Consider the following 24,667-nt stretch of genomic DNA (forward strand, 5'->3'; position numbering starts at 1 on the left):
AGCAGTATCTTCATCCACACGAGGCGAAGAAGTATGCCCCCCATATTTGAAAACACTAACTCCACCCTGATTTTTGAAGTGATGTTCGTGACGGGGTGGAGATGTGAGAAGACGCTCGGACTCACCAACCTCCTTCTCCCTGATAGGAGAAGTATTCGACAAATTGATTGGATCTGGAACAGTGTTTAATTGTGAGGATGGTGGAGTCGGAAGTTGTGTAGCAGTTGAACTCTTTAAACCTGAAACATTTCCAAAGTAAAACTTTTAAGATCACCGAGAAGCGATAAGTCCAAATATAATCATGAGGGTTCAAAACAGATAATCTTACCCTTAGAAACATCTTGGGCGGAAAGTTCTTGAAGGCGAGCCCCCAAATCCAGGACTTTGGCTTTCTCCTTCTTTTTCTTCTTCTTCTTGAGAGGCGCAACATCGGAAGGTTGTGCTTTCCGCTTGCCAACAGCCTTTGAAACACCCGCATCCGTAACCTGAGGTTCACCCTCAACGGATTGAGGACCACCTTCCTCACCTGTTGACGGATCGGTGGTGGCCTTCGAATCTTGCTTGCGGGTCAAACCTACAGTCGAATGTGAAGGGTTAGTAGCACCAATTGATAACCCTCCTTCGCAGAGTGACGACTCTTCGCTAGACGAGAGAAGTACTATCACTCCGCTCGAAGTAGCGGCAGTTATAGGTCGGGGTTGAAGAATACCTTCACACTTTGAGACAAACTCCTCACTTTGAGCATACATCGCCTCGGAGATAACAGGATCCGGAGTAAGTGTGGCGGAGAAAAGAAAGTTATTCCGTGTACGTTCCAAGAAAGGTACGTCATGGCGTGTAATCGGGCGACGCACCATCATGCCCCCTACCTTGTCCAAAAGAGTGGAGAGAATCGTACCTTCACCTGTAATTGACAAAATGTCAAAAAAGAAAACTTAGAATCCGAAATGATTACAAGTACAAACTGACTTCCGTCAGAATTTTCATAATAAGGCTCCAAGGCAGGGAACGGCCATAAACGACTCATCTTGGCATGTACCATCGCCCCTTCATGGATAGGACGCATGGGTGTCGGCGTTTTGGTCAGAGTGAGGAACCAGGAACGACCTTCATATTCGGAAGCAAGGACTTCCGCTAGTTTATTCTTCGGCTTTCGTTAAGTCATTGTAAACGGGATAACGTCTTCCTGGATCCAGAAAAATTTTGACTTCCACCCGTGAATACTGCGAAGCCACTCGAAGCCAATAGACCCCTTGCCGGTGGTAGCAAAACCATACCAGCCTTCACGAAGGGTCATCTTGAAAAGTACGGCAAACATGCCGACGGACGGTTCATAATTGTGCGCTTGACAGCAGAACTCGAAGTGTCGAATTCTTAACATCCCAAAAGGATGAATATTGGATAAGTGAATCTCATACGCTTTCAAGACCGATTGCACGAATTTTGTCACAGGCAATCAAAAATTCCCAGTCGTAAAGTGGTCTAAGTAGACGGCCATCTTCTTTTCCGGAGGCGCCGTTGCAATTGCCCCTTTTGACAAACGTTCGGCCTCCCACTCCGATGGAAAACCGTATACGTTTTTAACATCTTCGAAGTCTTCTCTTTAATATCACACCTGACTTCATTGATAGCGGGGGGATTTTTCTTCTGGCATGCCATATGATCGAAAGAGAAAATCTGAAAGTGATACGATCGAAAGAGAATTCTCTGATGTGATCGAAAGAGAAAGTATGAAAGTGATAAGAATGGATTGGAGACATCAAGGGCTTATTTATACCCATCGCAATTAATGCGACCGACTGACTGGCAGAGGAAAGAGAAAATGCGGACCATGGGATGATTGACACGTCAGTCGGGAGATTCGAAAAAGCGTGACAGGCTGTATAAAGGCGTTTTACACGTCTTGTCAGCCACCGCTTAAAATTCTCTCTCCGCCACGTCACCAGTACTATCCAACTTGCACAAGTTCAAAATTTAAAAAAATCTGGTAAAGATATTGTACTACAAGCAAGAATATTATTCATAAGGCAAAAAGTTCTTTATATTGATATCCAAAAGTGATTACAAAACATGAGGAACAAATTACAAGCCCTACAAACTAAACCTACGGGTTGGGGGCTGATGTGCCTTCAGGAGCATTAGGAGAAGTGTCCTCAGACTCAATAAATGTCGGATCTGCAATAAATGCCGGATTTGCATAAGAAAATCATAATTAGATCTTGTTTCAAAAAGTAATAACAGTTAACAAACAAAAGCTCACCATTCATCGTTCCCAGACGCTCCGCAAGACTGGGTAGCGGCTTCCTCGGACGATGTGCCTGTCGCTTCTTTGTCTTAGGTCCCTTCTCGGCGTCCGCAAAACTGGTGCCTGCGTCACTCGCCTGGGATACATGGAAGGATCTCTTCCGGTAAAGTTCTGCTAGCAAATGCGAGATTGATGAAATTTCAGAAGCGTCATCCGAGCTTTCCCCCTCAAGGGTGGCGGAATCGTCACTTAAAATGACGATTTTCCCGTCGGTGGTCAGCGCGTTAAGAGGATGAGGGTTCATGATATACACACCTGATTCAAAGATAGCCTCCGAAACAAGCGGTTCAGCGCGCACTTTAACCGGAAAGAGGAAGTATATCGCAGTCTTCTCAAGGACAGGCGTATCCTTCGCGTCGCGGATGTTCCTACCCACGCAGCCCTTGCCGTCATCTAGGGCATTTAACATTGATCCAAGACCTGAAAACAAATGCAGACCTCAACAATAGAACCTCAAAACGAAAAGACAAAGAACAGAGTAGTAGAAATTACGGTCGTCTAGCTCAATGAAAACAAGTTCCAGATATGGAGACGGCCACAGCCGGCTCATGCCCGCCCATACAAGGGCTTCCTCAGGGAGTGCCCGCATTGAAGTTGGTGAAGAAGTTAGCTTGTGAAACCAGTCACGCTTCTCATGGGCAGCCGGAGTGATATCGAGAAGAGCGTCGTTAACAACACGACGGACCATGGTTTCTGGCACCACATCCTCAGAAATCCAGAAGAACTTATTCTTCCAGCTTTTAGAAATTACTTCAATCACATTACCGATAATTCTATCAGGCAAAGACTGACAAATAAACCACCCATTCCGATTGGCCATCTGGTAAAATACTGCAAACCGGTCCAATCGAGGCACTATCTCATGCGCCATACACACGAATTCAAAGTGGCGAATCCGCATGACGGCGCGAGGATGAAGTTGGGATAAGTGAATCCCATAGGCTTTCACCACCCGTAGAAAAAACTTTGTGATGGGAAGGCGAAAGTTCTCATGATCAAAGTAATCGGCATACAAAGCCATCTTCCCGGGGGTGGGAAACTGGCAATAGAGCCGGAAGACGGGAACTCTGGTTCCCGTTCCGGCGGAATACCATAGGTCGTGATGAGTTTTTGGTACTCATCCAGGTCCCATTGGACCTCGATCTCGTCAACTTCATATTGAACAGTCGCCATTACAAAAACACTTGATGGAATATTAGGTTGTTTCAAGTTAATATCCAGAAAAAAAAGCAAGTTAATATCCAGAATTCAAAGGCGATAAAACTTCAAAAAGAAGTTAACTCCCTCTATTTATACTCACCGCAATTAATGCGATGGGATGCGAACAGTGGAGAGAGAAAAAGCCACCCAGTAGTCAATCGTCACGTCACGCGGGAAATTCGAAAAAGGGAAAAAGTTGTACAGTCGGGTACAGTGACAGCCGTCATAAACGTCCTGTCACCTGCACACGCGCCTGCGAGTGGTCAACTTGTCCTTTTTTCATGATTATCCACAACAACAGAAGATATTTTCTACCAACTTGCAAAAGTAAAAGCCCCCAAATACGCATTAAGTCCAGAATTTCACCCGCATAAAATACTTCACACGGAAGAAACACTGGACTGGGGGGACTTATAGAGGTTGGGTACCAAAAAGACCCAAATACCCTTAAGTGCTACCCGCGGGACATATGAACCATCCGCATAAATCATTTGAGGAAGAAATACCCTCATGGCACATACGGAAGCATCCTGGCACCCTCAAAGGTCATCCACAAGAAGGAATACCCTTCCGCGTAAATGATTACGAGGTAATGCTCAGGGACAGCTGTCAATAACTAATTACCTTCTAGAAGACTTTCCAAGATGCTTTCTTGAGCAATACGTGATTCCTCAACCAATCAGAGAAAGACACCTGGCAGGGTCGTTATAACCGTGCACATGGCCAGGGGGTGTATACCACCCTATCAGACAAGGACGCGTGTCCAGGTTGTTATACATGTACATGCAACGTATAGAATGAGCCTATCGTATGAGGACACGTGTCCAGACGGTTATAAGAACATCTTTTAAAGGGACAGCTGGCCAATCACTTCCCCACACCCTTCGGCTATAAATACCCTCTCAATCATCATGAGGTATTCATTCACTCCCACTGTACTATCACTATTTACTTAAGTGCATTATCTTCGTCAGAACTGTACTTATTCTCACGCCGGAGGGTGGTTACGGGAACACCCCCCCTCTTGTCCTTCCCGTAACGAGCTCACGGTGTCTGCTTTGCAGGTCTTCGTCACTGGACTTTGGGTGATTGAGTTCTATCGTATTGTCAGTTAACCGTATCCTACCCTGTTGACTCATCGGATCTAGGACCCGTCTAGGGAAGTAGATCCGTGTTTCTTCAATATTTGACTTGAAAACCCTTTGGAACTAGTGTCTGGTTTCATTAAAACTAAATTGAATCTAACCATTTTAGTTAAACTATTAAGTAAAAAAGATATGTAGAATGTTATTCGTATTTTCTAATACAAGTTTACAAGGCTTTAACAAATTGTATATAAAATCATGTGTTGGATTTTTAATATGATTAACAAAAGTTTAAATTTCATATTACGAGCAACATAAATGTTCCTCACGGACTATCACAGTAGAGTTAAAAGAGTTCAAATTCAAATATAAAAAGTGAACACATGTAAAAAACTGGAATTAGTTAAAAGAAAGAGTAAGCATTAGATATTATCAGAGATCGGTGCAAGCTTCTCTTTCATGCTTGGTACTTGGATGATGGCACGATTATCGGGGATACTAGAGAGGTAGCCAAAGCATTAGATATTATCAGGTCTGAGGGGCCTCGTTTGGGTCTTGAATTAAACGTTAAGAAAACAGAGTTATTTTGGCCAACATGCAATGGGGTGAAGGCACAGGAGGGGTTGTTCCTTTGCAGGATTGGAAGGCCGGTGCTTGGCGTGAAACTCCTTGGTGGTGCTGTAAGCCAGGATGCGGGGTTTATCAGCAGTTTGGCTATGAAAAGGGCATCTAGCGCTGTGGAACTGATGAGCTGTCTCCCAAGACTTCGGGATCCTCAATGCGAGCTTCTTTTGCTTCGCTCATGTATGGGAGTCGCAAAGCTTTTGTTCGGTTTGAGAACATGCCAACCTATGTATGTGGGGGAAGCTGTTTCTATATTTGACAATGGTCTTCGAAGGGCGATTGAGGACATCGTGGTTTGTGGAGGTCCGTTCTTTGGGGATCTCCAATGGAGGTTGGCGTCACTTCCGATTCGTTATGGGGGGTTGGGTCTCTGTTCGGCCGAGGATGTATCTACATATGCTTTTGTGGCTTCGAGAGCACAGTCGTGGTGTTTGCAAGACCATATTCTTCGGGGTTGTGATATTCATAGGTTGGACTCTGATTATGGGTGTGCGATGGATCGTTTACGTACTTCACTTCCAGATTTTGATCTTAGCGGGTTCTCTAATAAGGACACCGCCCCCCCTAAAGCCCAACATGTTGTGGCGAGTGCCTTATTTAGTGGAATCGTCAAGAGTTTAGAAGTGAAGTTTGATCTATCCCCTCGCCAAAAGGCGGTGTTTGAATGCCTTCGGGCTCCTCGGGCTTAGGATTTTCTAACGGCTATCCCCATTGAAGGATTAGGCCAACGTATGTCGGGTTTGGAGTATCGAGCTATCCTTAAGTACCGGTTAATGATCCCTATGTTCCCGACGGATGAACCTTGCCCAATTTGTCGCAAGGTCTGTTTGGATTCTTTTGGTGACCATGCGGTGCATTGCAAAGAATTGCCTGGCTTTTAATACAGACATGATCTGGTTAGGGATGTTCTGTGTGATGTTCTTAAACGGGCAGGGATTTCTGCTAAAAAGGAGGCCCCTGTTAACTTTCTCACGGATCCTATTGAAGGGAGGTCTACTTTACGACCAGCTGATATTCTTGTGTTCGGGTGGGCAGGGGGGAAACACGCTTGTGTGGATCTTACAGGAGTGTCTCCTCTTGTTGGGCTCAGGGACCGTGGGTTTGTTGTGGGTCAGGCTGCGTTGAAGGCTGAATCGGGCAAAGTTGTTAAACACGAGAAAGCTTGTTTAGATAATCAACATGTCTTTCTACCATTTGCCTTTGATACATTTGGTTTTCTGGCTCCAGAGGCTGTGAAATTTTTGAGTAGGGTTCAGCGCGTCGTACACAGAACCTCTTCAGCTTCTAGGTCTCAAAGCTTCGTTTTTAGCAGGATTGGCTTTGCTGTTCAAAAGGGGGTTGCGGCGCAGCTTGTTGCCCGTTTGCCTGCCACTTTATTATAATCGTTTTATAGTAAATTATATAAAACTTCGATTATTTAAAAAAGAAAAAAAAAAGAGTAAGCATAAGACGTGGCCGCTAACAATCTTGTAACCGGGCGGCCAGTTGATGAACTATTGAACTGCATAGTGCATACACCGTCGATCTGGTTGAGCATTTGAGGAGCTTTTATATGCGTGGACCACTTGAGGTAACTGAGCCACGGCTGCGATGGCTGGTGAGTGTTGGTTTGATGTTCTAGTTTGCTCGTTGGAAATGAAATAGAGAGGGAAAAAAAGGTTGTTGGATTTCTAATTGGTTTGTTCACAAATTACAAATAATGAAAAGATAAAATTATGATACGATACAATTAACAATAATATGACACCACTAAGAAAGGAAAAAAAGTAGAAAAGCCATTTTGATATGGGACAGTCGACATATCTTTATTTCTGGTCCTACATTTATTTTTCTTTTATGTGTATTTTTTCCAACAAATTTAGAAATAAGAAATATAAAACGAACTTCTAAAATCTTTATATCTTCAATAATATTCTTTGTTAAAAGGCAAATAACACACTTAATGTAATCCGATTTTTAAAAGCAGTTTAGCTGGCATGATTAATCAATCAATAAAAGTCTTTGTATTGATGCATCACCCAAATAATGAACACAACCACACATGCGACATCGTACAGACCATAATGTGATACGTGCTGGTCGTATGAGGCATATCACTTGTCACGCAATCATTTCTAGTCAAATTACAGTGTTGTACTATCATACGGCTCATATGATGTGGTTGAAGCACACTCTCATGTGGGCCATATAGCCAACTTAACCCTCTCACACGACCAGTATAATACGACCTATATAAGGGTTGGTGTATGGTTTTCACATCAATTACATACTTATATCAGCTTTCAAATAAAAACATAGTAACTTATGCTATAACTAGAGGTGTACAAGCCGGTTTGAGGGCCTACACTAGACCGCTTTAGTTGATAGATGCTCAAAACTGGTTCGGGTTATAAACCCACCAGTTTGGGAGGAAAAATATTCCAACATATCAAACCAATTTGCCTGTTCGAGACAAAAAAAAACGATATTTTTCCAAATCGTGTCGGTTCGTAAACCGAATTGATTATCCAAAGTCCAAACCGCTATACGAACCTACGAGTTGGGTTGGTCTGAAAACCAGTTGGCTCAAACTTTTTTCGAGTTATTAACGGTCGGGTTGAACCAAGTCTTCAACTCGAAGCCCAAAATATGTTGATGTTCGGTTAAGCCCAAACTAATAACCGCTCGGGCCCGTCGCCGGCGTAAATCTCATAACGCCGTCGATCTCCGCCTTCATCTTTCTAATGGCACCACCGAGAATACTCCTCTGTGGTGATCCACGTGGCCACCTCAATCCGCTATTCAAACGCGTATCATCGGTAAACACACACACAACCACAATCACACACATCTTATTCAGTCAAATTATAATTTAATTGTTTTGAATTTGTGTAATTAGGTTAATAAGTCAACCGGTCCATTTGACGCCTTATTATGCGTCGGTCAGTTCTTTCCGGACTCGTCTGACCGGTTGGAGGAGCTGACGGAGTACGTTGAAGGCCGGAAGAATATTCCGTTACCGACTTATTTTATTGGAGATTATGGAGCTGGCGCCGTTAAGGTTTTGTCAGCAGCTGCTAAGGAACCTGGTAACCTAGGGTTTAAGATGGATGGATTGAAGATTAGAGATAATTTGTTCTGGTTGAAAGGCAGTGGGAAGTTCACACTCCATGGTACTAGTTCTTGTATCGAAATCCTAATTGTTTGTAACCGAGATTAACCGAGTCCGAGCTTGGCTCGTTTGGACTTACAAGATCTTGAGTTTGGCTCGTTTATTATTTATATATATAGAAAATAGTCTTAAAGCGAGCCTAAACTTGACTCAAGCAGTCGAGCTCAGCGGTGTAGTGTGAAATTAGTACAGAGAATTAGGGGTGTAAACGAGCCGAACCGAATGAAGCCTTGTTTATGTTTGTTCGTTTAGCATTAAACTTGTTCACGAACGGTTCATGAACGCTGACCGAACGGAAAGTATTGTTCGTGTTCGTTCGTTAAGGAATTGAACTTGTTCATGAACGGTTCACGAACGCAAACGAGCATGTACTGTTTAGGAAACAAGAAAAAAAGAAGAAACATTCTTAATCCAAAACATCAAACATTATCACCTTAATTATATATTAAGTTATGCACTTGAGATAATTATAATCATCCCCCAATTGGCAGTTTTATTATGATAATGTCAACGAAGCACAAGGTTGATTTGATGTTAGCTAGACTTTATAAAACAAACCATTAATGAATTGGACTAAAGATAAACAATAAAATTATAACATTTAAGTATTAGGTTGGTTAGTAAAAATAAAATATTACAAAAATATAAAAGAAACATTTAACTAACGAACATAAACAAACGAGCGTAAATGAACACATTATCGTACATTCACGAACACAAATGAATGAACGCAGCCAGTGTTCATGTTCGTTCATTTAACCAAACGAACAAAGTTTCTTGTCCGTGTTCATTCATATAACTAAACGAACAAAGTTTCCTGTTCGTGTTTCGTTCATTTAGTAAACATACTTCCCGCCAAACGCTTCACAAACTGTTCACTGAACATTCGGTTCGTTTACAGCCCTACATGGAAGTCTAAAAGAGTTAAAATTTAAAAATACACTAGGCTTGATAAGGCTTGACGAGCCTAAACGATCTTCCCATACAAAGCTTGAACTTGGGCAGTTGGGCTCGATAACTTAAGGAGCTTAATTTGAGGCTCAAGCTCGGCTAGCTTCGAGCTTTTTATCAATCTTGTCTCAAGTAGCTCTCGTGTGTCTTGGCTCATTAACTTAACTATTGATTTTAAGGAACTCATTACTGTAATTATTTCTAGGTTTATCTGTGGCATACTTATCTGGTAGGAAATCATCAAGTGGCTCAATTTATGGAACATACAGTCAAGATGATGTTGATGCACTGCGTGCGTTAGCTGAAGAACCTGGAATTATAGACATATTTTTAACATATCCTTCACTAACTTCTATTTGTATAGTTTTATCTGTGTTGCAATTGAATTCATCATTTGTTTCATTTCCTTAATTGCTGCTCACTAATGAATGGCCTAATGGAGTCTTAAATAGAGCTTCAACGTCTGATATTCCTGAAGGAATATCAGAGTCATCTGGCAGTGATGCCACAATATCAGAGTTAGTTGCAGAGATCAAACCCCGGTAATTGATAAGTCCAACTGTTCTTTTGTTTATTATGATTGTCAATGATTTTGTTTAGTTGAAGACTTGAAGATGCTTTTTTTAGGTACCATATTGCTGGAGCTAAGGGTGTTTATTATGCTCGGGAACCATATATGAACGTTGATGCTCAACATGTAACCCGTTTTATAGGACTAGCTGCAGTAGGAAATGCATCTAAGCAGGTTTGATATTTAATCATTTTCTTGCTATCACGCTATATGTTGACCAAGCAAAGCGTATTGAATATAATTCATTTTTTTAAATGTGCTTTTCAGAAATTTATTCATGCAATTTCTCCAACTCCGGCATCTACCATGTCTCCCACTGAGTTATCAACCAAACCACCAAATACAACCTTATTGCCATATACATTCGTGGAAAAACCAGCTAATGCTCACGAAGCAGAAAAAAGGTCTGCTGATGTGTCAAATGACTCACAGTATTGGCGATATGATGTCTCGAAACGACAAAAGGTTGGAGGTGGTGACACTGCTAGGTTATGTTTTAAGTTTGTTTCTTCTGGTTCGTGTCCACAAGGAGATAAATGCCATTTTAATCATGATATGGATGCACGAGGACAGTCTTTGAGGGGTGTGTGTTTTGAGTTTTTAAATAAAGGGAAATGTGAAAGAGGTGAATCTTGCAACAGAAAGCACAGTTTGCAGGAAGCCAGGTTGATATATAATGTTTCTATGATTTTATAATAATAAACTAATCTTATAGTATTCGCATATTCTTGACTATTATATTATAGATCAAAGGAATGCTGGTTTTGTCTATCGAGCCCAAATGTGGAGTCACATCTAATCACGAGTGTTGGTGAAAACTGTTATTGTGCACTTGCTAAGGGACCGTTGGTTCAAGATCATGTACTCATATTACCAATTGAACATTTACCAAATACACTCTCATCACCTCCAGAGTTTGAGACAGAGCTGGTTAAATTTCAAAGCAGTCTCAAAGCTTATTTCAAAAGCCGTAAAAAAGAAGTCGTTTTCTTTGAGTGGGTTTACCTAAAGACAAGCCATGCTAATCTACAGGTAATTTACTTTTCTGTATATATCATAAAATGTGGAGTTTTCACTTTTCAATACAATTTCTTTTATTATTGCAGGCTATCCCAATTCCTTCAAACAGAGCATCTGCTGTTAAGGATATATTCAATTTATCTGCAGAAAAGTTGGGATTCAAGTTTATGGAGTTAAAAAGTAAGTAATTTAATATGCATAAATAAATTGGTTTAGAATATTTTAAAAGCTCTAAACTTGATATAATCTTTACAGGCGGCAATAGTTTGGAGGGAAGAAGATTGTTACGCGCTCAGTTTGATGGAAATTATAGCTTGTTCTATGTTGAACTCCCTGGAGGTACAATATTATTACATACAGTTGAAGAGAACGAGAAATTTCCTGTCCAGTTTGGTCGCGAGGTGAGCTACTTCGCATCATTGTATAGTATATAGATATGTTTGTACAAGCTTTCTTTTGCTTTGTAAATTAAGAAACAAGCCTAGCTTTTCTGGTTTGTAGATCAAGAACCATTAATACATATATGTTTTGTGATTTGCAGGTTTTGGCTGGTTTGTTAAATATGGCCGACAAGGCGGATTGGCGGAATTGTAAGCTTGACAAAGAAGATGAAATAAAACTGGTGGAAAGATTTAAGAGCAGTTTTGAAGAATATGATCCAAATCAGTGATTCTGACAGAGTATGATGTATGAGTTTACATATTTAGTGTATGATGATATTGAAATTGCCAAAGGCTTTAATTGTTTTTTTTTGTTCTATAAAGTTGCAAATTTGACTTGTCAATTAATTTAATATTAGTTTAATAGTAAGGTAAAGTACTAGTAAACACAATGTTTATAAGTTTTAATACAGGAAGGTGTCACAATTAAAGATAAATGATGATAAGGTATAAAGGTCATCATGCTTAAATAAGGTCTGAAGAGTATATAAATAAACACCAAAATATTTATTCGAATACAATAATAAGCTACAAAAAGTAAGCAAAAGGCCTATAAATTGCTTGCTCAAGCTCAACTGGTTTTGAACAAAAAGAGTGACTTGACTGATATCAAGTCATTTTGCTTTGAATTTGTCGATGAACATGCACTAAGAACTCTACATAGGAGAGACCACCCGGAGACTTGTCTTCGACCATGTAGGAGAAAAATAGTGCTCCTGTAACAAAAACCAAAAAGAAAATTAGTGATTTGACTTTCTCAACATGTCATATTTGGCTTTTCATTGAAAAGAATAACTACTTGTTTTAAAACACATTTATTTGGTATAGCCTAAAAAAGGAGGGGAAAAAACAAAGAAAAGAGAGCTTTATAATGGTTATGTTACCTGATGGGTCTCCTTTCCTGCATAATTTTAAGCTGCAAGAAGTAAAACAATGTCACGTACGAACATATGTTGTATAATAACATGAAAGTAATTAATTTACTAAGTATTGATCCCAAAAAAAAAGACATATTTACCGCAGGTAGTTGCATCTTTGGCTCCTGATCTCATTTATGACCTCATTTAGCTTCTTGGATAAAGGGTTATCATATTGTTGCAATACAAACTGAATAGAGAAGTAAAAGTAATCAATAATTGCTTTTTATGATCAAAAGGCTGAAAGCTTAAATATAGAAAAGGTTGAATGTGGTAAGGTGTCCTACAGTGTGATAAGGTGGCGTAGAGTGCAGTAAGCTGTGTTAAGTATGGTAAGGTATCATACGGTATGGTAAAGGGACGTTGGGCGTGTAAAGTGATAATTTATCACCTTTTGTGCATCTTAAAGGACTTATATAGTTAACTCATATTAACTATGATTAACAATATATCATTACAAAAACAATCATATCTTTAAATAAGAATGATCGAATGGTTGAATGCATTAACAATAGACTTCGTCACTTTGGGCAAATTTTAACCTTACCTTTCTTATTTTAGCTAACCTTTTATTTGAACCATTTTAAGATAAAAACAGAAGATATGATGTACCCGACTAGGAACCACATCAATAGAAGAAATGCCAAACAGTTGCCTCATTGTATCAGGATCTGCAGTGCCTCCGATATAAATTAAACAATCCTCGCCATTTTCAAGTAGATAGATTCCATTGTCATTCACTTGTTCACTTGACAGAGGCATAACAGTTGGAATAACAGATCCTTCTGTTTCCTGTAACCTCAAACAAAAAAACCAAATAAAACACCGTACAAAAAATATCAAAATAAAAATTGCAAAATGCTTACCTTTAGATCAAGATCATGAATACTAATCATTCTGGGATACACAAGTGGAATTGCCAACTGTGCAGAAAGAGGGAAAACATAGTTGATCCAAAACGACCGATCGTCAATTCGCGCATCAGTTCGCAATCCAATACTTTTTATCAAAGCTAAAAAAAACAAAAAAATAACATCAATTATCAAAGATGACTTAATGCACCTTATATCAAAAACATAAAAACAAAAGGTACCAAGAGTGTATAAAGGCAACAGTTTAAGTGCTTCTGGAAGAATAAGTTGTCCTGATGATGACACGGTTGCACAAAACTTGCGATAAGCATGAAGAATATTGATGCAAAGGTTTGTCACTTGCTCCCGTACGTGTAATAACGGGCTTGTAAGAATTTCATTTGCAGCTGTAGCGAATAAAAAGATTTAAGATAAACAGACACAAGTGTTTAATAAAGTGTTAATTATGTATCAATTACCTTGTTTTAGGAAACATGAAAACTGTGTGTCCAAGTCAGCTGCCCGGAAGAGGTTACTTAGCATGGTTGTGCATGGTAGCGACAAGGTGGACACACGTATTCTTCTTTGACCGGTTACAGTAGTATAAAGAAGTGCACACTAAGCAATATAAATACACACACACAATACATTAGTCAATATGAACTTTCCTAGGTTATTGAATAATATCATATGCATAGATACATACCTGAAAGGAGCATTCTGTGCCATCTTGCAATTTGTCATCATGTTTCAGAGCTACCATAATGGCTTTGTCACAATCGATCTGAAAGTAAAAAAAGAAGGTTCAAACATAATAATGATTGCATAAATAAAACTCCTGTAAGTGAAGTCAAATGTGGGAATAGGACGAACCGCAGGTAGGTCAACGTCTGTCGGAATGCGCTTACAAAAGTTTCCAGAGTATTCTTGAACTTGAAGACCCTGAAAAATTAATGAAAAGATAATTAACCTTTTTTATGATTAATAAGAAAATTGAATTGTAATTGTGTAGGAATTGAAAGCTGACCTGGCTGCACCTAACACGCATCACTGCTTCAAACCCTTGAGGCCTTGTTACGTTCCATCGAAGATCATTGTAGAGTTTTGCAGGATCAGAAAGAGCAGAAAAAGGGTGGTAATAGTACAACTGAAAAGGGTGAATAATAAAATAATATCAATATGCAAATCATAAACTAACCGTTGACTAGATGATTTTTTTGTCAGTTAATTAGTTTCTATGACTACCTGTCCTCCGGTCGTCCTTGGGATGATGGAGATGGAAGCAATGTCCACATAACTTTGGGTAGTAAGAAATACATCAACAGAGACCTGAAAATTAAAAAAATAAATATCTAAAAACAACGGAGAACTAAAAGTTTTTTCTTTAAAAAAGGGAAACTTAGTGAAGCTTCACCTGGTATTCTGCAAATTCAATAGCCATAGTCTTAAAAGTCTTGTCTACTGGTTGGAGTAGTTTATGCGGTTCCTGAAATTTAAAAATAAACTGATCAATTTCAAACTTAATTTTAAAAAGAAATTAGTTTTTGAAAATATTTATATACATACCTTCTCTCCTGATGATATATTAGCTCTTCCTTCAGCTTCTCTAGCAGAGAGAGCCCCAATACCAATAGAAGGCAAAACTGAAATATTAAACAGTCATTAGAACAAAACAAAAGTTTGAATATCATTTACATATGCTTTATTCATGTGTGCATAATTCACATGTAGAATAAAGTAATGAACATAACAAAAATTTGATCATCTTATATACATCAAAGGTATATTATGATCAATATACAATTCTGTCAATAATAGTTAATTGCAGATATTTAAACAGAAATTCATGAACTTGCCTGATTGAAATACCAAAAGTTTGCCTCCAGTGTTCTTCATGGCCAAAAAAGCAGCCTGAGTGATAAAGTGAAAGGCATGTAACATAAAGTCAACAAAACTTTTCTCAGGAATGATATTGTAAATGAAACCGAAAGCTTAGTACCTTAATCCCTGCACCGAAAGCTGAATCAGCTGTTTTATTATTCTGAAACATGGTTGGGATGCTTTCCAGCAGTAGATCTAGATGCTGACGACACTGTAACCTCAAAACATAATATTAGTTATGCTTCATAAAGAACCCATAAAGATGTAAAGAATTTGTATGACAAACCTCTGAAAGCTGAACAATAACATCGGTTTGAAGAGGAGTGTAAACATCTTGTACATCGGGAACTATGAGCATCAACGACTGCAAAAACAAAATCAAGAAAAAAACTACACTTAGTCAAAACTCGTATTTTCTCTTTATTACTTCATGTTTTAACAGTCAAAGCATCAAACCTGCTGTAATGCACGTTTCAGGTTATAAAAATGGATGGTCGAGTCAAATGTAGCAATTCCCACCATCGTCCGAGGACCCTCCTGCACCAATCAGATTAATATAAGTCAACTACACGAACTAAAAAGTAGTTTATAATCACATCAATTAGGTTCACATGTTATAATCAGTTTGTTGACCATTTCAAAATAAAGTCATGGATACGTTTATATTATCTGGATAGAATCATACAAATCCTACATATAACATTTTCATAACCTTGAGCATAGCATAATGAAAACAGACTTACAGGAAGGTCTGAAATAACTCGACTGATAGCACTGCAAGCTCCAGCTGTCGCGCCAGTCTGTACAGCGTTCATTGATACATCAATTAGGAAGAAAAACACAGCTGGCATCGGATCACGCACCTGGGAACATACAAGAAACAGGGTACCGGTTAAACATAATTCACTATGTATAAAAATATAAATATATGTGTATGCATGTATGTATAATTCCACACCATAAATTCCCTAGTAGCAACAAATTCAACTGTGCCTCTACAAAGCTCAGGTCTCTCATCAGCATCTCTCCTTCTACCATCTGGACCTAGATTGCACTGATAGTCACGGGGAGTTTCATCAGTGAAACCTGCAAAAAAGCACCATAAACCACACTGTGAAAACTGCATGCTCTTTACACAAGATAATCAGCCATCAGTCAGCAGGAAATATCAACACTCACCACAAAAGTTACAGATAAAACGTCTTCCTTGGTCAACAAACTTCATAAACGGATTGATGTACCCTTTGCAACGAGAACAACGAACAGGGCCACTTTCCCCAAAATCCACTATCTAGAAATATTAGTATTTATAATTTTAGACATGTTAGATGTATCATATATGATATGCCTACAATGCATTTGATGAGTTTTAGTTAATTAAAAAAACAATATTAGGAAAAAAAAATTACTTGAATGGGCTCCTCAGATGGATGAGGTAAGGCCAGAGGTTGAACCAACAAAGCCAACTGCATCCCGGAAGTGGTCAAAAGATCGGTAGTGCAAGCAATCTGAAACAAGACAACAATCTTACATTAAACCAACTAGCTAGTATGTTTGAACAGAAAGTATATAAGGGGAAGTATAAATCACCTGGTTGATGGTGCACCTCATGTACCGCGGACTGCAATTTCCAGTATCCCTTACGATGAATTCACTTGTGGCAGGCTTTAGAATAAAGCAAAATTTAAAAGATCAATAATGAATGTAAATAAAGCACACTGCTTGAATTCTAGAAAAACTGAAATACCGGTGGAGGATTGGCTTGGTTGGCTTGACGAGTTTCATGAAGAACCACTGAGGTATTGGGAATAGGGCGGGGGATTTGGTTAGGATCAATCTTTGATGGTCCTGTAACTGCAGTGCCTCCAGCACCCATAGCCGGTGATATTGTAGCCATTGCTTGTTGATTTGGATGTGGTGGTGGCATGCCATACATTCGTGGTGGTTGACCCGCACCAGGGATTGGAGGAGGTGGTACATTCTGATACAATTTTAAATTCATAACTCAATCTTGATATGGAAGTGATCAAAAGAAGAAAAAAATGTGCATCATAGAAAAAGTGATGTTATTTTTTTTCCATTCCACTTTCCCTTTCTTTTTGCATAAGTTTAAAGTCAAACGTGTAATGTGTTACTGATATATCGTAGTCCCAGTTATGTAACTCAAGGTTTCACAAATAGGGCATTTAAATACATAATATTTGGATTTGTTTAAGAATGATAAAACCTTTGTACTCCTGAAGCGGTGGACCTAGGTCATTAGAATTGTTGCATATAACATACAAAATAATCTCAGAATGAAGTTAAACCATTATTTCATCATCCAAATTCTCAAATAAACATTATGCATCAAACATCCTCATAACGCTTCTACTAATCATGGCAACTTAATTGTACGCCTAACTATTGGTCATCATCCACTGCTTTGATAAGCCAACAGCAAGTAATTGCTTGATCATGTATTTTAAAACTACAACTGGAATACTAAATTAAGCCTCTTTTTTCAGCTTATGCTCATCAAACGTTTTCATACAGCTTGATGCCTTGATGATAATCTTTCTAATTCTTAACTTGTAATTGAAACAATGAAATTAGTCATTTATAACAAAATGTGTGATATCATCAATATAATAACGTATCAACAATAATTTCTTCACATGAAAACGAGTCACACACGCCACATCTCAATATGATAAATTGATAATCATTGGCAAGTTGCAGCTAAAGTGTAGCATCAATTAACTTCCACAAAAACATAAAAATTTCAAATTTGAAATAAGATACTTACTTGTCGAGATTGTGCTTGCCATGGTTGAGCCCCAAAAGGAGAAACTTGTGGAGGCATGCCTTGAGCCTGAGCCGAAAATGATGGCGGTCCTCTCGGAGGAGCCGAAAAGGGAGGTGCTAGTGATGCAGGGCCTCTTGGTGGCTGGTCTGGCGGACCGCCAGAAAACGGTGCCGGTTGGCCTGAAAAGGGCCCCGCGGGTGACGCCATGTTTGGTGGGTCAGGTGAAGGTACAGCAGACGGTCTTGGTCTAGCACCACCCGGAGGAAACTGAGGCCCACCTTGTCCATACATCGGAGGTCCATTACTCACCATGCCGCCGCCTACATTCGGTGGTGGCCCAGGCGGCCCTGCAAAAGGACCAGGTCGAGGACCAGGACCACCAGGGGCCGAAGAAGACAACGGTCCCGGTCCAGAAGCCATGGGCCTTGAAGCAAACGGAGGAGGCGGATTACCACCAGGCGGACCACCACCACCACCACCGGCAGGTGCATTGCCACGGTTAGGAGCCACGAAAGGCGGCAATGCACCTTGCGGAGGTCCAGTAGCCGGCGGCACTACACCTCGGGGAACCACACCCGGCGGTGGCGGCCCGGGACGCGTAGCCCCTGAAAACGGAGCGGAAAAAGGCGACGGTTGTTGTCCAAACGGAGGAACCGGACCTCTCGGTCCAGCACCGGAATTTGGGGGCTGGTTGGGGAGATTAATCTGGAGGTTTTGCATATTATCTGTAACCAAATTGGGGTTATAATTGGGGTTATAATTAGGGGGTAAATTGCCAGGCCTAGGTCCACCGGGAGTTGCCATCAAAACCCCTGTTTCAATACAATACAAATATTCAAAATCCTCAACAATCGCACACTGAATCGAATCAAGATTCAATTTTTACACAACAAGAATCGATAACAAACAAAACCCATGATCTAAAACGAAAGATTAATCGAGATCGGGCGTGAATTCGATAAGATCTATTTCTTGAACTTGATTGAGTGAAATAATATGAAATTGAAGACGTACCTGAAGCTGAATATGAGTGATCGAAAGAATTGGTGTGGTGTCTGTAAGAAAACCTAATAAATAACACCGGAGATCAAGGGAAGAGAAGATTGATGAAAATGAGGAATGAAGGTCAAGAAGACCATTTTCATTTCTAACTACCCTAAAGTTATTATTAATTAATATTTTTTCAATTGTAACTTTTTTGTAATTAATGATGGTAAATTGTAATAACATGTAATATTATTATTTATTATTATATTATTATTATTATTTTTAACCCCCAACTAAGTAACGCCGGGTACATCGTACGCGGCCCCTATTGGCTAAAGGTAGCCCGAGCCGGCCACTAGTCCGGACGGACGGAGCCCCTAGCGGTCCACCTATTGAGGGATTCACCGGATAAAACCCGACCCCCACGCCCGCCAAACGGTACGACAGCGAGGATCCAGTAAAACTGGGTGAGATCAAGACTCGAACCCTGGCAAGCCAGTGTCATCCCTCATATCTCCCATATAAATTAGTGGTAGTGAGGTTTAAACCCCTACATCTCATTAATAAAACGAGTACTCTACCATTGAGCCATATTATTATATTATTACTAGCAATTCTTTTTACTAACAAAAGCAAATGTAGTAAAGATGTGCTCGGTCTCTTATGGTAAATGTGTATATTTAGGAGTGGGTATAAAAAGAGTAGAGATGGAGAGCGTATGTGAAGTTGACGTTTCAAAAAGTAATTTTGTAAAAGTAAAAAGTAATTTTTTGTTTGTTTAAATGTCACCTCTTGTTAAAATCAAACAAAACACAAACCAGTTTTGTTGGTTAGGTATCTATACTGTCATAGCCGGGGTGTTACAAGATTCAAACACTAGATGAGAAATCATCGACCTCATATGTTTTTATTATTTTTTTTACATTTTAACATTTTAGTTTAGAAGAATGTATTATTTAAAATTTAGTAATAACAAATTCAAAACTAATAAAGTTTTACTAATCTTTATATTTACATTTAAGATAATGATTTTAATAATTTAATTACTTTTTTAATATCGTCATTAATTTTCTTTAATGATTCAGATATTGTATAATAATTTAATTCTGTTTCTTAAGTTATTTTAATATTTTCTTAGTGTTTCATATTTTTTTTATTTAATGTTTGATATTTAATATTTTTACTCAATTGATATAAAACACACGCATATCGTTTCTTTTTAAAATATTATGCCTTTATATATTGCTTACACAAGACACTTTTTACAGTTTTGTGTAATTAAATATAGTATTGTTATAATTAAACTTTATGTTGTTTTGCTATATACATTTTTCACGCTAGATCGATGAGAGAGCTTCCTAGTTTGTTATACATTAGAATATTAGATGAGATTTGTTTATCATTCTTAAATACAAAACTACAAGATATCAAATGTTTGTAAACAATGTTTGGTAGACTCACAAAGAACATGAGTCATGTCCGGTACAAACTAAATTACGTACAAATCTACAAGAACCGTGTAAAATACATGTATGCACTATTCGATGTATTTAGTGCAAGTCATAAAGCAAGTGTTGTAAGGGGTTACGTTAGAACTATACACATAGTAATTAAAACATGTATAAATATTTATATTATTATAGTAACTTATCGGCCCATAAGAACGGAAACTTTGTTTTTATAGGATTGGTTTTGCTATCCAAAAGTGGGGTTGCGACGCAGCTTGTTGCCCGTTTACCTGTCACTTCATTGTAAATCGTTTGCCTATTTTTAAGTTGAATTATCACACGTTTTATGGTATTTTCTTTTTAAAAATTAATTGTGTGAGCACATTTTTTTAATACTACATAATTATTTTTTTGTTATCAAATACATGATTTGTAATCATGTTTATAGAAGATATCCACCTTTTGACCATTTAAGCACATCCTCTTTTTAAAGAAATTGTATTAAATTGGATACTCATATATTGTATGTGTTAGTAAAAATAAGGGTGACAAGTTAATCATATTTTACATAACCTGTTAAATTTAGTGGTTGGTATAAACAGTATCGTCACAATAGTATATGAGATATAAGTGCTTGCTTAACCTGGTTGCTAATAAATGTGCACTTGTTATGTGAGGGTTCAAGCCCTACCCATGGCCGGATGTTTTTTATTTTCTTTTATTATTTAACTTATTTTGGTCTCTATTTTTTTCCTTTTAATATTTAACTCGAAATTACTTTTATAATTTTGAAAATGTTTTTTTATTGGTTATTATATATCCTAAATTATTTTATTATTTAACTTAATTTGCATTTTAACTTTGGGATTTTATTGTCATGTTCTCTTACTAATTAAGGAATTTTAATAATTATTTAACTAAATAACTTTTTGTTAATTTAATGATAATTTAATGTTGAATTAATTAAATTTACATTAATATATTTTTAGTTACATCATAAAGGAAAACACAATTTTATTTATTTTAAGTTAAATAACTAAAATACCTACAAACCGAACACGTGTCAAGATACTTTTGAATATATTACTAATATATTGCTAAATACACATATTTTCCCATGTATAGTTTGTATTGTATTTTATTAGTTTTCGTTCGTTTTTAGACTTTGTATACTGCTAATAAACTTGTGTTTCATAGGTATTGGGACTTAAAAGGTGTTATAAAGAGCATGTAACGAGGCTAAACGAGCTAACACCAAGAACCAGAAAGAATCAGAAGAGATCCAAGTTGAACCAACACGTGAATCGAGATAATATGGGCAAGCCACGTCACATTGCCATCCAGGCCACGCGACGCAACGTGGTCTAGGGGAGCCGTTCTGTTGTTTTTGGACGCGGGAGCCCAAAATTCCAGAAATTTTTGGACGTGTGTGAGGGTTTTGTGGCCTTAATCTCCTAAATAATCACAACTATCACAACCCTAATATATCATACGATCCAACAACCATCAAGGACAAAATTTGAAGTCAGGATTAGAGTTTTCGAAGGCTAGAAATCATCTGGTGAAATGCTAATCAAGTGGGACCAGAGATTCATGGGTTTTATCACTATTATTCCTTGATGGTCGGTTAATTTGTATATATTTAAGTTCGTTTATTTCCTATTTTTATCTGTTTATTGTGGGAACTTCGATACTTCATACATGTTTATTGTATTTCAGGTCACATGCATTAAAGCATTTAATTTGGACATGTTGAGGCACATGATGAAGACCCGGGATGTCCAACACGTGAAAAGATGAAAAGGATATTTCATTGCTGGTGAAGGGACCCATCGCGATACGCGATGGACCCCAGAAGATCTCATCGCGTATCGCGATGGGTGGAGAAGACGGGAAAGTTAGGGTTTTTGTTATATTATTCTTTGGACGACCCTATTTTCTCCTAACTCGTTCCAGGCAGTTTATCATAGCAAAGAGAAGGCAAATCCATCATATTAGTTCATACCGAGATCACCTACATGTTACATTTCATCATAATTTAAGATTTCGTGATGTTGAGGCTCGGCTAACTTCGAATCATATTCGGGATGTAAAGTTTATATTACTTTCAGTTTTCTCATGTATTAAGAACACATACTTTGTAACTATTGTTGATTAATCTATGAGTATTGATATTTTGTATTGTTGTGCATTCAGTCGGTTTAGGTTTACGTTGATTAGAATGATTAGTTTGTCGGTTGCTATAATGATTGCTCATATGATTGCTTTGATTAGTTGAATACAAAGAAGCATACAATTGCCCTTAGTTGAGTTACACTGGCATGGATTGTTTGATAACCAGTGTCGTGTGTTAGCGATTGTTGATGCCTAAGGTTTAGCTCGTTAATCAGTATGCGTTAATCGGTAATAGTTAATCTGTTATGATGCATGAGATTACTGTTTGTTTGTGTTATTGAACCCTAAGTGTGATTTGCTTTTATTAATTGCTTGAATTTGTTAAATTGCTTAATCATTCTAAAAACCAAATTATTTGCTTGTGTGATCAGCACTACACTTTATTACTTCATTATATTATAAAATTGGTTGCACGTTACACTGACTGCATACTCATCGTGGTTCGACACCCTACTTACCCTAGCTTGCTTAGGTGATTATGAACCAATTTTAATTACTTTTACTAGATAGCGACAGTCTAGCATCATTCCTTCATTTTCTGTTTAAATTTAATGTTCACCATGATTTTTGTTCTTGTTTTATTTGATTCAATCATGCTAGGCTAAACTTTATAAATTGCACAGACTTATGATGAACTATTGTTGAAGTTTGATTTTATTTTGGATTATGCCTTTGATTATGACTTTGTGACTAAGTAAAAGGTTTATTGTTATTCATTTGATGCATGTGTGTGCTTAAGTTTGTTTGATGAGTTTTATTGTTTCACAAAGTCTTTGATGAATGTCTTTCATATAACAGTATTCTTTAGGTCATTTACACTGAGTTCCCAGATTTCATTTAAAGGAGGAGAGGGAAGGAAAATAAGGGATGGAAAAAATATGTTGTATTCTCGAGTTTCATTTAAGAATGGAAAAGGAAGGAAAATTAAAAGAGGTGTTTTCGAGTTTCATTAAAAGAAAGAAAAGAAGGAGAGAGAAGAGAAAATGATGAGTAAAATAAAATAAAATATGTATCTATCCAAACTGGAAAAATTTGGAAGGAAAATAAATTGAAGAGAAAGAGGAGATACCAAAAGAAAAGATAAGAAATGAAAACTTTATTTTCCTTGCCTTTATTTTCATAAATGAATTCAGGAACACAACGTAAGTGTGTTGTTGACTAGTTTGAAGTTGATTTGCAATAAAATCATAGAAACAATATAGTTAATCAAGTAGATCTAAGTGTGTTGCTAATATAAATAGTTGTGATGTGATAAATTATAAGACATGTATTGGTTGATTAAATTGCTAGATTTAGTTCTTCGTGAGGAGTCTGTTTAAGTTTGATTTATCAGTTTTGTCTATCTAGTTGAGTGAGTGCAGTAAACCATCTTTGAATTCTGCGCTGAGAGGTAGGATTTCGTATAAAAGGACCTGTCATAAAATAAATAAGTGACCATGAGGAAGTCTAATTAAACTGATAATTTTAATAACTCATTATGGTTCCATAGGTGTCTCCTTGAGAAGGGTTAAGGGTTCTGTTCGGTTTCTCATTAAGTAATTATTTTAAGATCTCAGTTCCATAACATAACATTTTCATGTTAATTGAAAACTGATACATTGAGGATTATGGCCTATGTGGTTTTTCATTATCATCTGATTAAATCATATAAACTGTCTTCTGCTTAATTAACTTGTTTTTCTTAATTAGTTTAAATTTAATTTTTAGTAAAACCCTCCTAAAATAATATAAATAAATAGCTGTGTCAGTTAATTGAGTCAAATTAACTAATTTACGTAATTTAAAGAGTACTGTTGGTTCGATATCCGGACTCACCTAGTTGTACTAGAGTCGATCGGTACACTTGCGAGCTAGTAGTTTAGTTATGTTTTAAAAGTCTAGAATTATTACTTAGTGTTTAGAATAACGTATTTTTAGTTAATAAATTTATACTACTTTTAGCACATTCATTACTACTTTATTTTTCGATTGCTAACTGAGTGACAGTGTCGTACATGTTCCACAATGAATCAAATCAATACCCGCCGAGTTTCAATAAACGCACGGGTTGAATCTCATTATTTTATTTGAGATTAAAAGTCAAACTTTAGGTTTTTATGATTAGTTTAAACTTTAATATTAAATTTTCATTTGCTAACTATGATTTATGATGCATATTTACAAACAAATACGCGTACCAAATTATTTAAATGTGTTACGAAAATCGGGGCAAACATATAACGGGCTACACTAGATATCCAATCTGATATCGATAGAATAAACATTAAAGGTCT

General features: G+C 37.7%; 1 protein-coding gene and 1 pseudogene across 2 annotated transcripts; one reads left to right on the forward strand and one right to left on the reverse strand.

Moving 5' to 3' along the window:
- Positions 1-7,883: 7,883 nt before the first annotated feature.
- LOC143579340 (zinc finger CCCH domain-containing protein 64-like) lies at positions 7,884-11,626 on the forward strand (annotated as a pseudogene). Its single transcript, XR_013143442.1, has 9 exons — positions 7,884-8,012; positions 8,093-8,366; positions 9,522-9,651; positions 9,739-9,858; positions 9,944-10,061; positions 10,155-10,919; positions 10,994-11,087; positions 11,163-11,308; positions 11,449-11,626. The product of XR_013143442.1 is annotated as a zinc finger CCCH domain-containing protein 64-like (transcript).
- Positions 11,627-11,811: 185 nt separating this feature from the next.
- Positions 11,812-18,923, reverse strand: LOC143579342 (protein transport protein SEC24 C-like). The gene is made up of 25 exons (XM_077062680.1): positions 18,799-18,923; positions 17,785-18,596; positions 16,744-16,977; positions 16,587-16,661; positions 16,406-16,504; positions 16,176-16,287; positions 15,955-16,082; positions 15,740-15,859; positions 15,453-15,533; positions 15,283-15,360; positions 15,115-15,207; positions 14,972-15,026; positions 14,682-14,758; positions 14,530-14,601; positions 14,361-14,444; positions 14,143-14,262; positions 13,989-14,057; positions 13,822-13,899; positions 13,595-13,733; positions 13,358-13,522; positions 13,131-13,276; positions 12,877-13,056; positions 12,366-12,454; positions 12,232-12,263; positions 11,812-12,063 (listed from the first exon to the last, which is right to left on the reverse strand). The coding sequence occupies exons 2-25, from the start codon at positions 18,586-18,588 to the stop codon at positions 11,957-11,959; spliced, it is 3,237 nt and encodes a 1,078-aa protein (XP_076918795.1). The 5' UTR covers positions 18,589-18,596; positions 18,799-18,923; the 3' UTR covers positions 11,812-11,956.
- Positions 18,924-24,667: the final 5,744 nt, after the last annotated feature.

Source organism: Bidens hawaiensis, unplaced genomic scaffold (genome assembly GCF_021521415.1).
Source record: "Bidens hawaiensis isolate Kalapana, Puna unplaced genomic scaffold, B.hawaiensis_p1.1 tig00029667_1, whole genome shotgun sequence".
NCBI lineage: Eukaryota > Viridiplantae > Streptophyta > Magnoliopsida > Asterales > Asteraceae > Bidens > Bidens hawaiensis.

Bases quoted from the DNA above. Each gene is read 5' to 3' on its own strand.
- LOC143579342 (XM_077062680.1), bottom strand. From the start codon at position 18,588: ATGGCAACTCCCGGTGGACCTAGGCCTGGCAATTTACCCCCTAATTAT. The intron at 16,083-16,175 runs GTGAGTGTTGAT...GCTTTTTTGCAG, and splicing joins TTTTATCTGTAACTTTTGTG to GTTTCACTGATGAAACTCCC. The intron at 13,734-13,821 runs GTATGTATCTAT...TATATTGCTTAG, and splicing joins GCACAGAATGCTCCTTTCAG to TGTGCACTTCTTTATACTAC.